General features: G+C 38.9%; 3 protein-coding genes across 3 annotated transcripts; 2 read left to right on the top strand and 1 right to left on the bottom strand.

The window, feature by feature from the left end:
• The first annotated feature begins 2,690 nt into the window (after positions 1 to 2,690).
• On the top strand, positions 2,691 to 3,884 carry LOC105039611 (pathogenesis-related protein PR-1). The gene has a single exon (XM_010915818.4). The coding sequence runs from the start codon at positions 2,706 to 2,708 to the stop codon at positions 3,321 to 3,323; it is 618 nt and encodes a 205-aa protein (XP_010914120.2). The 5' UTR covers positions 2,691 to 2,705; the 3' UTR covers positions 3,324 to 3,884.
• A 784-nt stretch (positions 3,885 to 4,668) lies between these two features.
• LOC105039610 (pathogenesis-related protein PR-1) lies at positions 4,669 to 5,708 on the bottom strand. Its single transcript, XM_010915817.4, is given in 2 exon segments — positions 4,669 to 5,529; positions 5,532 to 5,708. Coding segments are annotated over 2 exon segments (471 nt in total). The 5' UTR covers positions 5,557 to 5,708; the 3' UTR covers positions 4,669 to 5,083.
• Positions 5,709 to 10,042: 4,334 nt separating this feature from the next.
• LOC105039608 (uncharacterized) lies at positions 10,043 to 15,860 on the top strand. Its single transcript, XM_010915816.4, has 3 exons — positions 10,043 to 10,527; positions 11,569 to 13,328; positions 15,505 to 15,860. The coding sequence occupies exons 1-3, from the start codon at positions 10,204 to 10,206 to the stop codon at positions 15,716 to 15,718; spliced, it is 2,298 nt and encodes a 765-aa protein (XP_010914118.1). The 5' UTR covers positions 10,043 to 10,203; the 3' UTR covers positions 15,719 to 15,860.
• Positions 15,861 to 16,604: the final 744 nt, after the last annotated feature.

The raw sequence follows: 16,604 nt of genomic DNA, 5'->3' as shown, positions 1-16,604 counted from the left end.
TATGAAATATCTTATTTGAAATGTTATGATGAAGCATGATTGAACATATTGATTTCATGATGTATTATATTGATTGATTTCGATACTACATGATTATATATTTTATTATCAAAATTAGAATATGAAATATGATTTATGAAGAATTATGATATAAGAAACATTATGAATTGACAACCTGACTATGTAAAGGACCCTGCCAATGGGGACATATACTTTGACAATTGATTTGTCCTCAGGGTTTACGTCGTCAGAGAGACCAGTGACAAACCGTCAGAGAGACCAGCGGTTCTGAAGGACTTTACTGTCAGATGATTCGTAGCTCATCGCAAGAAGATACGCGGTGTTATGATCCTGCCACAGAAAAAATGTGGTCATAGCTCATGGTTGACGAAAAGAATTGAAGAACAAAAGAAATTGAAATCTCGAAAGAAACTTGAATTTTCGAAAAAGAAATGAATTTGGCATGAATTATGTTGCATAATTGAAATTGATTACGAATTGATGAACTCTATATGCTTATTTTCTATAAATGATTATTTACTTAAATATCTGATGAAATCTGTTGAAAAGTGATCATTGCTTATTGGGCTATCTAGCTCATTACCTCCTATTTTACTGTTTTTACAGATGTTAAGAAATTAAGATGATACAAGATATGAATGGAAGAGTGATCAGAAGCAGAATCTCTATATTTTTATTTTCGGTTGAAAGTCTTATTGAATTTGATGTAAGGACTATGAATCATTGTTGAATTTATTGAGACATTAAAGAAAAAATTTAGGTCGTTATATTTTGGATTTAAATTATTGACTAATTATTTTGCTGTTGTTTTAGGATAGTATGATAAGATGCCTTGTATGCTTATGGGAAGAGTTTTCTATGAGTATACGGCGGTTGCCATGACCTTCGATTCAAATCTCGGATCGGGGGCATGACACTCTCAATCTACCCCAATTGTACATCGATTATTGAAATGCTGCTAACTGCCACCACTACCTCATTCAGATCATGGTTGAGAGCTCACCGTGTCTTCTCCTCCACCTTTAAACATTGGTGGATCGTTAAGGATTATGGGAAGAGATAATTTTATAAACTTTTCCTAATTTGAATAATTTCTCTCAAGATAATTTATACTCTCGATTAACTTATCTCAATCCGATTTGCTAATCAAAAATTTTAAATAATAGAAAGCATAATAGTATCCTTTTAAATGACATCTTAATGGTGCTAGATGCCATATGGACTAGACTTGATCATGGGTCAGATTTGGATGCAGAGAATATCAAATTTTACATAGACTTAGCTTGAAGTCTGATTAAAAATAAATAGAGTTGAAGCCCTAGGCTCGGCCTATGACCATCTCTACATATAGTGTTTGGGACTGTATTGAATCACTAACAAACTATAAGAATTATAATAAAACTCTCTAAACTTAAGGGGTGATAAGTGAAAATGTCCCTAAATTGAGGGAGTGTTGGGATCTTCTTATTCCTTGCATTAATAACCACTCACTTGGCCGCATTGGGTGACACAAAACATTACTGGGCAGTTGACTGTGACTTGTTACATGTACTCACTTCCTCAGGATAGCATTTTCTCTTGTGCAAGAAAGATAAGCACATGTCGTATACAAGCATCTAACCATCTAATGTAAATCAACTAGAAGTTTTTCAAATGGAATTCAAATTAAACAAATTTGAAAAGCTCAGATCCAATCACTTATTAACCTTGTATCATATAACAACAAGGGTTAGACAAGATGAGAAATATACATCTTAGCCTTAACCAATCACCTACAGTACTGTGATGTATGGATGCTTGATGGGACCTACATCATATATATATATATATATATATATATCAATTATCCAAATTATTGAATGTGATTGGCTAACTCAAAACTACTTGTACACAAAAAATTATATGATTTGAAGATTCCTAACCTATGCATCAAGTAGTCAAAAATTGAACAGCCTAAATAAAATTGAATTAGATGTATTTTTTTATCATTTAATGCATAGACTATGAATTTTCAAATCATATAATTTTTAATGTACAAGTAGTTTTGAGGTAGTAGATCATATCCACCAGTTTGAATCATCAATGTAGGACCTCCATTATCTAATTTTGATCTGATCAGATTTGAGTTCAAATTCGATCGATCTTATTTAAATCTATCCCTACACACACGCATACGCACATCACGGGCTAGTCCGATCTTTTAATGCATGATACATGGATGACGGATGACCTGGTACTAGACTTTAATTGCTCAACATATCTCAGAACAATCATATATATCCACCTTAATTGCAAATCCATATTCGTGGTAGCTACTTAAATCAGCACAAATTAATTTCTCGAAGGAATACATAAACACATACACTTGACATTAATTGAATTAAAGGCTCCCTGAATTGAACGGCTAATGGCTATACCCATGCTGAGTTGAACAACAAAACCAACGTCTAATAGAGCTGGCACCCCATTAGAAGAAACCATCTGCTTGAACTTTGTCCAATAAATATAATCGAAACCTTCCATAGTCCAACTAATAAAACTACTTATATTAATTATGTTCCCTGGCCGTATTCGAAATCCTTGAAACTTCAGCCCCACCTAAAAAGTATAAAATTCTAACCATTATAAAAGTGCTGCTTCCCAGTTGGACTTTCCAAAATCTAAAGTGGGAATCATAATCGAACATGGGTGCCACCACAAACCCCTCGTATATCCACCAAACCCACTCCCCATATAAAACCCCACCACACGACCCAAAGAATAACACGCCAAATCAGCAACCAAGCAATCTTCCTCTAAAACTCGAGGCCATGCTTCCATTCCTCGCCTCCTTTCTCCTCCTCCTCTGCCACCAAGCCAGCGCCGGCGGCGACAGAGGTCCGAGCTTGGCGAGACAGTTCCTGGGCCCGCACAACGCCCCCCGGTCGGCGCTCCGGCTCAGACCGCTGGTCTGGGACGCCCGGCTGGCTCGTTACGCGGAGCGGTACGCAAACCGGCGGCGCGGGGACTGCGCCCTGGTCCACTCGGCCGGTCCATACGGGGAGAACATCTTCTGGGGGAGCGGTTCGGGCTGGACCCCGGCCCAGGCCGTGGCGGCCTGGGTCTCGGAGCGGAAGTGGTACCGCTACGGCTCCAACTCGTGCGCCGGGGGCTGGGAGAGGTGCGGCCACTACACTCAGATCGTGTGGCGCACCACCCGGCGGCTCGGGTGCGCCAGGGTAAACTGCGCTGGCGGCCGAGGGGTCTTCATTGTTTGTGACTATGATCCCCCAGGTAACTTCGTTGGAGAGAGGCCATATTGATCATTGATTGATTGATTGATTATTGTTGTGTTCTAATTTATATATATATAAAGACGCAATGTAAAATAAATTGTATGATCTCTCTGGTGTATTTTTCTTTTTTTTTTGTAAGTTTCAATCCATGGTTGTCAAATGATTGAGGGGTAGAATGAAGGCCAGCGAGGGCATGTGGTTGGAATAAAGGATGGGCCTTCACTGGACAAGCCTTTGTCCCAAGGTCCCGGGGTGGATGTGGCAGGGTAGTAATTGGAGGGTCACATGTTAGGTGTTTATTCTGTTTACTTTTAGCAGGCATTAGGTTGCATAACACGTGGAGACGCAGCATTTAATAGAGGAATTTATTAAGAGATCCTCTTAGCAGGGAATCCAAGGAAAAGTGCCTTGCATGGCAATGACGAATGAAATTGGTTTGCTCCTTTGGCTTTACAGTTGGTAGCTGGTTTTATGGTTGGGAGTTTGTTCCATAGGAAAGCAAAAGCATGTGCCTGAGCTCGTGTCATGAACTTAACCTACAGAAAGAGATCGCTTCTTCTCATTTTCTCTACGATTACAATTGAGTCCTCGGTTGTTGCGTTTTGTCCTGATGCATGCTCGTTAGGAAAAAAATGTGCTCATTTTGGCCAAATCAAATCGTTGACCCTGGAGGATCTAATTTATAGAAATATGTATATTCTGTGGTATGCCATTATCCCAATCCTTGCCTTATACGTAGTCGTACAGGACTTATCATGTCGAGTCTCCTAGATCTTGAAACTGCTTTGCTTCCGAGGAAGTTTTGGAGGTTAATTATCCTGCTAGGTTGGATCGTATTACTATATATTAGACAGTGTTTGCTTCAACTGGACAAAATTAAAGTAGAATTAGAGAGAAATGTTGGGCTCTAGTTCCTCCATATAATGATTGGTTGTGGTCCTTTCAAACAAATCTGTTTTTAGAAGGGGTTTTTTTCAACCAAAAAAAAAAAAAAAAAAGCTAGAGGGTGCAAGTTTGCTCCAAGCCTTTTGCGTAGAGTTTGAATTCTTTATATTACAATTGATGCACCTCAGATACCACCATGGATAGCTATCATGTCATCCATTTTAGAGGTGAATAGCTTTAATCATTTATCTTGAGAATATGTGATTTACGGCACATTGCAGATATCAAGGAGAGCCATTTGTCTCTAAAATACATGGCATTGTGACTATCCATGATGGTATAATATTTTACGGTACAAAAATTGCACCATAGAAGATCTCGTTTGTTTTGCATATTCAGTTGATATGCCACTTTCAAGCTAAGACCACTGTAGGTCCTGCATTAGATCAATCAATTAGAATACAAATTCAACTTAAAGGTGTAGCATAGTAGATTAATGTAATGCTGGTGTTAACTGCAAGCAAAGCGTTTGCACCAACACATTATCTATTATCACATCTGCTGTCAACACCGTAGCACATTGACAGACGTGATCAAGCACATACTCGATTTCAATATTTACACATTTAAGATCATATCCTCATAGATTAATACACTCCACGGTAATATGCTCTAACCGTAAACCTCACATACTACCCCAGACCAAACACCACAACCGCCACTGCTTTTGCGTCCATATCCAAAAATATAGCTACAAATATGACCCAAACAGAACCTCAATATACGTTAAAACAGAACACCAACAAACCTAGATACCACGCGGCACACCACCAATATGACATAAATTGATCCCTACGACATCAGTCAACCGATCCAGAGCCATCTATCATAATCAAATAATCCTAATAGGGTCTCTCCCCAATATAATTCCCGGGCGGATCATAGTTGCAAGTCATGAACGTATCACCGTCGTCGCACACGACCCGGGCGCATCCGAGCCGGCGCGTGCTCTTCCAGACGATCTGGGTGTAGTGGCCGCAGATCCGGCCGGGCGCGCACGAGTTGGCCGTGTAGGAGTAGTCCTTCTCCTCATCTGCCCACGCCTGCACCGCGTCCGCCGGCCGCCACCGCGAACCCCCGCCCCAGAAAACGTTCTCCCCCAACGTGAACCCCCCCTCAGGGAACGAGTGCGCCACCCGGCAGTCCGCCTTCCTCTGCTCCGCCCACCACCGGGCGTAGGCCTCCAGCCTTGGGTCCCAGAATAATGGCATCTCCCAGTGGGTTGCCCGGACCCAGTTGTGAACAAAGAGGAACTCTATAGACTCGGCCCAGCAGTTCCAGCAGAGTGCTTTTGAGATGTTGTATATGGTCTCATTGTTGGGCTTGGCTAAGGGGGGTGGGTTTGAGACCATTGATTGGGTTGAGGTGGAGAGGAAGAGTAGTAAAGGGAGGAGGAAGGCATAAGGTTGCATGTCTGGTTCTTGGCAGTGGTGTGGCTGGAATTGGGAGTTTGGTGAGGGGGGCTTGGTGCTTGGAAGTGAGCGAATAAATAGTGGGTGGTCTCGTGAATTTTGGGGTGGGGCTAAGGGAGCCCGTGAGTGATGGCGATGTTTGTTTTGTTAGGAAAATGGACCATGGCAGGGGGTTCATGGGTGGCTGCAATGATAGGAGGCCGGGCCTTTTGGTGGGAAAGTGGGTATATCGTTTGGCATCACACTTGTTGGACTGTTCATTGGCTATCGTTCGGAGGGGTATGCGGTCCATCGGTAATAGGCTGTGACTGCCATGTGAATTTTAGTCCTTAATGACCTACGTGTTGGGTTGTCCCTGTACCTTGGACTGTTCAGGAAATGCCATTGGTCGGAAGTTGGACTCCAGAAAATCCACCTTCCCGAAGTTTCTTGCTATTATTGTTGGGTTCGGTTTTTTTTTTTTGATAAAAAATTATTGGGTTCAGTTAATCAACTCAGGTCATGTTTGATCGACAGAGTTAGATTTTGAAATAAAAAATATAATTTTTATTTTAACTATTTGATTTGAAAGAATTTTATTTTTATTTTGATTTTAAAAAGAAATAAAAATATCTAGATCTTTTTAAATTCAATAATTATTTTTTTTTGATATTCAAATTTCATTTCGATGCTGATTCCCGTCGATGATATAATCATTTAAATTTTCATTTGAATGTCCTGATTTCAATTCTGACTGTGAATCAAATATTTTACGGAAACTAGAGACCTCGGCAATCAGCAGCCAGTGTCCCCGACCGATGATTCTCCTAGCTCTCCAAGTCTCTGGCTCCAAGCTGAGGCTTCCTTGATTTTCCTATCAGTCCACTTGGCTTCTCAAATGCCAATATTGCCAATAACTATCGCATATAAGATTACTAAAAGAAGTTTCTCCAAGTGCCTTTGTGCTAGAATCAGATGCGAAACACGAGGCAATCCGCAATTCGCAAATGGTTATCATGTCATCTCACATGAGAAAATGGTTTTTAAGATACCCATCTCAAACACCCAACCATATGCCCTAATTAATATCGAAGGAAAAACCAATCACAACCCGGTGGCCCTCGCCGCTATTTGCTCATCAACCCTAAAGCACCATCTCTTTCTTTGCTCAAAGAGTGTATGCTATTGCTAGAATAGAGGCTTTGGATGAGCATTGAAAGATGACAATTGCTAAAAATATTCTAGAGTTGAATTTGTGTATGAGATTTGGTTGAGGCTTCCAGCTGTCTCTCATGAGTTATATAAGGTTTGATTTGATCACTCTGATATCCCATGTTAACTGCATGTGCATAAACAATCTGTGAACTTAGGGAGCTACCTGAGTGCAGAATCATTTCATGTGATTAGCACATAAATCGAAGACGATCTGGACATGTTACCGAATGCGATGGAGTTTGGATTGACGTTTAACAGCCATAACGGCTTTCAATCATTCAGTGGAGATTGTTGAGATAATTTAATCAGCATGGTACGAAGCATTTCTAAGCTTGATTGGACGTTGGAACTTGTGATCAACTTCCAAGATTACCGTTTAGGATTTAGGAACATGCCTTAAGAAAGGAATCAAGCCATTCGACTTGAGTACATATGGGCCCATGTGAGCAACGGCTAGCTTTTATAGGCTCTAGATCGACATCAGGTCCATCTGAATCAATGCGGTGCAACGATCAGCTCAGTGAATAGATAAAGGATGAATTTATTATGAAAAGTTTCTGGGTTTTGATGCAAAACATTGTTTAGGCATACATTATAGCAGAAACCTTATTCATTTTTGCCTCTTGTTATGTTCAAACATGTTGGGCATATATCCTACATGAGGTTTCTTTGAATCCAAGGATAAAAACTTAAAAAGTGCTGAAATGTACTGGGTACCACAAGTACATGGTGAGACTGAGAGTAGTTTCAAATACTTGATAAAAATTCTCATGTACGAGTGTTGCATCCAACTCTCGTGCTTGAGGTCGAACGAATGAGATGATTGTGTATGCTAAAAGTGCTGTTCGAGTTTTGACTTCAAACTTGCAAAAAAAATTTTTAGAATATTTTTCGACGAGGATCCTCCGACGCTCAAATTAGAAGATGGAAAACAACAAGAGAGAGAGTAGGAATGAAGAACTTACTTTGAGGATCTCTGTGCTTCTTTATTTATAGAGGAGGAGTTGAAGTCGTACACGTCTCGAAGTCTTAATTGCCATCCGAATTTTATGTGTAGATTGAGTTAGCGAGAGTTCTTTCATTTTGGAAAAGATTCGATCATGCAAGAATTCTTCTTTATCTGGACTTTTTCAATTTGTTTGAGGCGGATTCCATCAACGGCGGTTCTTTGATCATAGTTCGATTTTGGCTGACTTGAAATAGATCATCCATAGCCGAAATAAACTTTTTGGTATAAGTCGAGGATCCAACTGCTACTTTCAGTTTAGCATGATATGTCGGGCAACCTTTGAGTTAATTGTAGATGTATGGTTGGATCAGATCCATCTTTCGAAGTTTGGTTGGTGTCGAAGATGCATTTAACCTAGGTCGAGGTGGAGATTCACAACAATAAAAAATATTATTGAAAAAAATTCAACAAGTCTGCTGAACAATATGAAAGGCTTAAGAAATTATTTTATTATAAATTTTTTATGAAAAATAAGAATGAATTTTTATGAAAAATTAGAAGTTTTTAAAGATTTACAAGTTTTCAATGAATTTTGATCTTGACCTCCTTTAGAAGAAAGGTTTTTTTTGATATGCATGTCTCACACATGGCCAGTGTTATAGGTCTAATTAAAGAAGTTCCCAGACATAACCTGTTGGTATTTGATGATTGATGCAGACTAATTTGTAGGACTAATTAGAACCTATTTTAAATAAATGCCCTGGTGAGAAAATAATTTTAGGGCCTTCTTGTACTTTCTTTATAGTTAAATTAAAACAATATATATGCACACGCATGCACAACAATGAGAAATATCGATATAGTTCGTGCATACACTACTATGAGAATGTGCAAAATCTTTCGTATATGGAGAGAGAGAGAGAGAGAGAGAGAGAGATTAAAAAGCTATAACATGCACATTTTAGGTGCCCACAAGGTGTCATTCTACGATGCTTTACCAGACTAATCAAAGATTTGACTGGACTCCTTAATAAGACTATCATCCTCAAACAGTTAATGGTACAAAAGTAAAAGTGCGACATCAAAGTGGAGATGTTGCAATTTATAAGTTCTTGCACTCGTGAATGGACACAAGAAGAATGCATGTAAATAATGTCGCAAAGTGGAGATGTTGCAGTTCATAAGTTTCTGCACTCGTGTGTGGACACAGCAAGAATGCATGTAAACAAGTGTTGACTGCTAATTTTTTTTGTTCAGAAAAAAACAGACAATTCAGACAACATGCATATGAATACAATTCAAAAAATCAGATAAAAATTTTTTCTTAAATGATAGAGGCAAAAACTACTTCTTTTGAGACAAACAGAATCTTCTATATAATACAATATTTAATGTACTCAAATACAATGTTTTGAATATAATATTTTTCAATATCAATATTGAAAAAGAGGCAACAGAAAAGGAAAACTAGGGAAACATATTCCTGGACATGTCATCACATAACATTTCTTTGGCAATCTGCGACTCGGAATAACAGCAGGCACAATGATTTCAGGCGGGCAATGCTAACGATAGATTTAAGCCTGCGCACGACCTATTCATGCAATGAACAAGACATAACTCTGTCATCATGCTGTGACAGAAACGATAATAGGTATTGGTATGGTTTTAATAATATGGAACACATCAATAATTTTATATCGATTATGAATTAAGAGAGACACATGTTTATAGGGAAGAAAAAAAAAATTTCACGTGAAATATCTTTTAAAGAGTAAGATCGTGAGATTCATGGATCAGAACGAACGATCCTTCACGTGACGGGCTGAGTCTTTATTCGCAATAATAACGTATCAGGTAAAGATCGAGGTCTGTCTTGATTTTTGGGATCGAAGTCTATTTTGACTGGCTATGAGGCTTTTCGGATTGTATACATCGAAATTTTTTTTGACTGAAAATTTTGTTGTAGTTCTAATAACGTGGAGGATATTAATAATTTTATGAAGTATTTTTTAAAAAATAAAATCATAAATCATGAGATTCTATCTCACATGAAATATACGTACGATGATTGACACGTGGAGCTGGACAGCATGTAATTTTTTTTTTTTTTCAATTGATCTGTATGCGGGCCAATCACCGCATTCGGTGCGTCCGTTCACGCACCGCATGCGGTGCACAGAGAAGTTCTCTTGCTCAATTTCTCATGGGAGTTGGACTCGGCCCATTTCAGCAAACCAATCTCGACCCAGAGAGAGTTGCGGAACCGCAGGAACTCCGACGTTGAGAGGTGGGTAATCTTGCTCGCAAGCGCTGAGATCTCTAGGAGAGTGTGAGCGGGGAGGAGACCACCGTTGGCATTTGGAACCAGTGAAGTTGCCGCCCCCGACAGGGGAACACGCTCCCAATGGTGTACGAGATCCCCTTTGATCTGATCCACGGGCTTCAGTCCGGCCTCCGAGCGGCGGCCGGCGTCCCGTCGTACGACCCCGCCAACCCGGCGCTGCCGCCGCTCCCCTCGATCGAAGACGCGGCAGCGGAGCTCGATTCGACCCTCCCCCCCAACCACCGCTGCAAGCAATGCCGCGGCGGCCTCCTCCGTGGTCCCCAGTCCACGCTCTGCATCTACTGCGGGGCCGACCGGAGGAGGGAAGGCTTCTCCTACGAGATTTCCTTCAATTCTACCGTCGGCTGCCGGAAGCTCCTCGAATCCCTCGGACTCGATGGATCTGTGAGTGGTTTTCTTCGATTTGATGCCGGATTTCTCTTTTTTTTGGCTTTATGTGGTTGCTAGGGTTACTCACCCAAGAGTTCGTACTGCTTCTACGAAGAGAGAGAACATCGGATCTTTTTTACGTTCTTGGAGTCAATAAAGAATGAGGATTTAGTCTATAAGTTACTTAGAGTAGATTTTCGTGTAATTTCGGTTGGGATTGCTAATGGGGATCCGAAATCTTGTTTTGTCCGTTATCATTCTGATGAAAAATCAAGGGAGAATAATTGTTATTCTATGCAGCGTAGAAAGGAAATAAAAAGTGAAGAATGAATGCCCAGTTTCTAGGTAAGAGAATTGCTGGCATAAATAAATTTGCATTCCACCAAGAAAGATTTACTAACATGAAGTCTTAGTTATTCTAAAGGTCTAGTGACCTTTTGGAACCCCAACAATCATATTAACTGATCACAGTAATTCCTGTATGATTTTTTTTAGAAAATTGCAGTGTCTACTGACATAAAACCGTACCCCTCTCCCTTGGTGAATGCAACAGTGATAATTTGTGCAATTCAAGAAGAAGAGATGATAGGTGATACGATGTAAGCAGAGAACAGGCTTTCATTCACCATGAGGAGTTGATAATGTAGAATAGGAGCAAACAATCTGGGTTACCTGTTAACTAAATAAAGAAAGGGAAGAGTTAGTATGGGGAATGCGCACAAGTGCTTTGACATCTTACAGACACTAATATATGCATTGTTGTATTGTTCCAGCAATGTTTTGGGAATATTTATGTGTATTCAAGTTGAAGCTTATTAGAGTCTTCTGTCAGACATAACTTAGGAAGCTATGTCTTTGACTGTTTTTAATAGGGATGTAATCTATTGATTATCACTCAGAAACACAGGTGAAGAGGAAATGCTGTAAGTATATGTTGTTATCTAAAAGCCGGTATTGTAATAAGACGCTTTTGTTATCGTTCTTGCTCCAAAAATTTATAACATGAGTTTGTTTGATGAATATTTCTATGAGAAACTATGCTTTTTTATTTTTCAGGAGCCCGTTACTTTGGTCACTGAATCGAGTGATCCTAAGGGCAAGGATACACCAAGGGGTGGTTTGGTTCTATCTGATCTTTTGGATTTGGAGCTGAAGTGGCCTTTAGATAAGGAGGAAGTTGATAATAGCACTACAAGCAACAAGTCCACTGCCAATGCTTTTGCTTTGAAGTTGTCAAGGGTTGATCTTGATAACTTTTTTTCTGAACCTAAGATAGAGGTAACTTCTGCTGCTCCTAGCACACCTGATGAACAGATGATGCCAGAAAAGCAACGCATAAAAACAGAAATTCATGACTTTTCTGGTTCAGATAGTATGTTTGAGAACCTTCGGTCTTCAGACACTAAAGCAAGTTCTTTTAACAATAACAGTGGTGAATTTGGAGATTCTTTCACAGTTTGGGAGGCCGGGTTTCAAAATGCTCGTTCAAATACTTCTGCTGCTGACTCTAAATCAGTGGACCTGTTTCAGGGTTTATCAAATACTGAATTTGTTACTGCACCAAGGCTTGAGGTCACTATCAACCAGCAGACTGATGTACAGCATAAGATATGCAGCAAAGATGACACTGGAAAATCTACACATGATGCAGGTCAACCTTCCTCAACTAATACTTGGATTCCAGATGATTTTTGGCCTATGAAAACTGGGGAAGTAAGTAAATCTGATCAGTTCAAGAGCACTGATGAGACTAATATTGATGGACTGAACAATAAATCAAATTATATTCTAGACCATCAGGTTCAAGATGATCTATGGCCTCCAAGCAGCATGAAGGAATCTGAAAATACTAAAAGTGTGAATGATGATTCAATTGATGATTGGCAAGATTTTACTGGCTGGGGTAAGGGACAGGAAAGTTCATCAAATATGGAGGTGCAAACTGAGCCCAGATTGTTTGACCTACCATCAGAAACAAAGTCAGTGGATCTACTGTCTCCAAGCAGCACAAAGGATTCTGACAATACTAAAAACTTAGACGGTAAGAATGATCTCTTTGATGATTGGCAGGGTTTTACTAGCTTGGGTGAAGCACAGGCATGTTTATCAACTTCAGGTTCACAAGCTGGGGTCACATTGATTGGGCATCCTTCAGAAACAAAGTCTGCAGATTTATGGTTTACAAACAGTACGAGGGAGTCTGACAATACTGAAAACCTGGATGGTAATGATGACTGGCAAGACTTTACTACCATGGGTGAAGCAGTGGAAAGTTTATCGAAGTTAGAAGCACAAACTGGGGCCACGTTGTTTGAGCATTCTTCAGAAACAAATTCATGGGATCTCCGGCCTACAAGCAGTGCAAAGGAGTCTGACAATACTGAAAATGTAGATGGTAATGATGATTTGTTTGATGTTTGGCGAGGTTTTACTAGCCCAGGTAATGCACAGGGAAGCTTATCAAACTCAAGGGCACAAACTGGGGCAACATTGTTGGATCATCCATCAGAAACAAAGTCTGTGGACCTACGGTCCACAATAGATTCTGACAAAACTAAAGCCATAAATGGTAATGCTGACCCATTTGATGATTGGCAAGGTCTTAGCAGCTTGGGTGAAACACAGGAGAGTTTGAGTACAAGGGCACAAACTGGGAATACGTTACATGCATATCCTTCGAGTACTAGGTCAGCAGATCTACAAGTTATGGAATTTGGCAGCTTGTTGCATTCATACTCGTTTTCTCAAACACCTGGCAGTCAAATAGTTTCTGGAGAGGGGAACAATATGCAGTTAGATGTTTCAATCTCGAACAGGTACATGATGAATATTCATTCTGGCTATTGCTTATAAAATTACTATTATTATTATTATTATTATTATTATTATTACTATTATTATTATTATTATTATTATTTAATGTTAGTGTTGACGAAGTTTGAAAAATAAAGTCCTATCTTAGCTATTCATCAATATTCAGCTAATGCGTGTCAGTTTGTGAGTTATTGTTGAAAAAAGATAGAATGACTCATAATTATTGTTATTTAAGGAAGGGATATACATTACATTAGAAGTATCTTCAAGTGGTGTAAATATTGATTATTATGCTATCTGAATATATTTAGTAGAGACTCTGTAGTTGATTGTGATAGGCATACATTTTGATTGTTATGTTTTCTACATATATAACGTAAAGACTCTGTAGTCCACTATCCAATTTCAACTTCTTTTAGGAAGTTAATATGATTACCAGTTGAAAAGTTTACTAATATAAAGATGTGTTGAACAATTAAGCATTCTCTCTGTATGTAATGAGGACTATGCTTGAATTTTGTTTTATGAAAAACATGCTTGTTTGAGAACAACGACTACTGAACACCTATGAAGAACAGTGGCTACAAAATAGTGTTCTGTGTATCAGTATACATGCTGTTATGTATTTTATGTAATTGGTACATGCTGTTATGTAATGTATTTTATGTAAGTGGGTCCCATTTAATGGGTGTTTTTTGGACCTACTTTATTTGATGTAGCTGTTCATAAGTGGCAGGGAACATAAGCTAGTGCATTTATGCCAGGACACAACTTTAGCTGGTTGACCTAGAAGAATGAACACTACTGTCCCTTTCGCCTTCTCTCTCTCTCTCTCTCTCTCATTTCTCTTTGTCCTTCATATTTTTTTCCTTTTTCAATTTAAATCACAGTCCTTGGAATATTATCCTTCTTGTACTCTTGTTAATAATCCCTTAAGGCTTCCTTTTTGTTGCAGATTTTCTGGCAGCAGCAAATGTAACTAATCCTATGTAATATTAGGTCCAATTTCATCAAGATTGTGCAAGGACGGAGTTTTTACATTTTTGCACTTAATTATGTATGAGAATGCTGTTAATATTATATCAATAAAATAAACAATGTCAGTCATATTTGATAGTATATAAAGACAAGCAACTTTTAAGTTATTGAGAATTGGATATATATCTAAATAACTACTAGTCCTTTCTTTTTATTACTTGATTCTTTGGAGTGAAGCCATTTAAAGAAAATTTAGATGTGCCTATGTGGGATATCTTTTTCTTAAACATTTAAAGTTTTAACATGCCATATTATTTATCCATGATGATCAGAACAACTGCCCCATTATTCAGGTGAACGCTTAAGCAACTACCTGCATTGTCTTGAGCCCAAGAATCCACCTAGCTGTTTAGTCTTGTGTAGATAAAATATCGTATACCATTTCATAAGTTCCACTAACCTGTGACCAGGGCACTTTTGTACGAACATTTGAACTGTCAACTGTTAGCCTAAAATTTATTGTTCCTATGATTCATTATTTGTGTACAAATATATAAGCTAGTTAAGTTTATAATATTTTGTTTGTTTAATATATATAATCTGGTTAACTGTGTGTACATATATATTTGCAACAATAAAATCAATTGTGAAGAGAAGAAGATACTAGAGGAATGACTCCAAATTCTTTAAATCCCATATGTGGTAAGGAAAAGCAGGAGACCAACATGGAAAGGGGCAACAAAAAAGTTCACAAGTTGGTCATCCCCATCGATCATGCTCCAAATACATTGACTTCTGGCATTTACTTTCTACTTCTTTTTCTATCCTTTTGTACTTCCATCCAAATTGTAAAATGTATCAGGAGTCATATGTAATATTCTCATTCCTGGTTTAACCAAATGTTTTTAATACTCTTGTTATTATTGCAGTTATCTTCCATTTATTTTTATATATTAGTTATGTCTGCCTTTGTTCGGTAACGAGTAGTCTTCTTTTATCATTGGATTTTCTTTGTGCTTCATATCTGAGTGTAGTATCAGATTCTGGGTATGTGCCATGCTTGATTATCTTCACCTCAGTTTCTATCTTTTGCAAAGTAAGATTACAAATTTAAAGGAGAATTTGAAATTGTCCCTTATATTGTTTTAATAAACTGAGGCTGCATAAATTCTTTTTCTTATATCACTGCTCGGCCTGCAGGATGAGTGCAATGCATGAGACATTTGGTGTGGATTCCCATTCTATGGTGCAAGGGACCACTGATATTAACAGGAATTCTACTGCTGCTTTAACTCCAGAATCTGCCAGTTTAAAAGTTGAAACGCTGTTATCTCAGATGCATGACCTCTCCTTCATGCTTAAGGACAACCTTTCAATTCCCGAGAAGACTGAGAGATCTGAGTCCAATTCCTGATCTCAAATTCGGTTCCTGTTAAGGTGTACTGTAATTTTGATGGCCTGATATGTAACAAAAGCCTATCTTGTCAAGTGTTCTAGTGAGTAAAAATTCTGAGAAGATTGCAATTAAAATGAAAGAAATTGCTGCATTTTTGTCATAGCTCCAAGCACACACACAGCTCAAATCAGTGTGCTTGCCTGTTTGGATGCTTACGCACCGCGTGGGACCTGGCCTTGATTACCTTCTATCATCGACATTTTTGATGGGTTGGAAAGCCTCAGCTTGGTGGTCTCGATCACACTGTAGCTGACGTTGAAACTTTTCATGGGATCCAGGTCAGGGGACAGGAATATTTGCTTGTCGTAACAAGATGCACTGCCTGATGGAGCTATGCACTGTCCTGTGTGTTTGACGGGCAATGGCTGCGGCATCCACAGGCAGACCTCTGATCATGATATTCTTTGAATTAGCAAACATCCTTTATATTAGGTTTTCTCCGGATAATTTGCTAGCAGGTGATTTATTCACGAACCTTTTAATCATTATTCGTATATGATTTGTTGAGGGTGGATCTTGGAGTAATGGTAAGTTTGTTGTATTATGATCGAAGTGTCGCTGCTTCGAAACACAGAAATGGGTAAGACTGCTTACGTCTGACCACCCCCTCCCCTAACCTGGCATGAGCCTCATGATGCTGCTTTTTTTCTTTGTATCATTTGTTCATGAAATATTTTAGTGACAAATGTATTCTTGATGTTATTTGATGTTGTCCTTAATGTTTTTGTTGCATGCTGTGCTAATTTAGTTGTTTTGTACTGCATTCATATTCAAGTAGTGTCTTTTTCCGTGGAATTTTATGTCTTTATTGCGCCTCTTCCTCAATTCCAAATCTCATCCTTTG

This window comes from Elaeis guineensis, chromosome 1 (genome assembly GCF_000442705.2).
Source record: "Elaeis guineensis isolate ETL-2024a chromosome 1, EG11, whole genome shotgun sequence".
Lineage (NCBI taxonomy): Eukaryota > Viridiplantae > Streptophyta > Magnoliopsida > Arecales > Arecaceae > Elaeis > Elaeis guineensis.
This window is presented reverse-complemented; position numbering and strand designations above follow the sequence as displayed.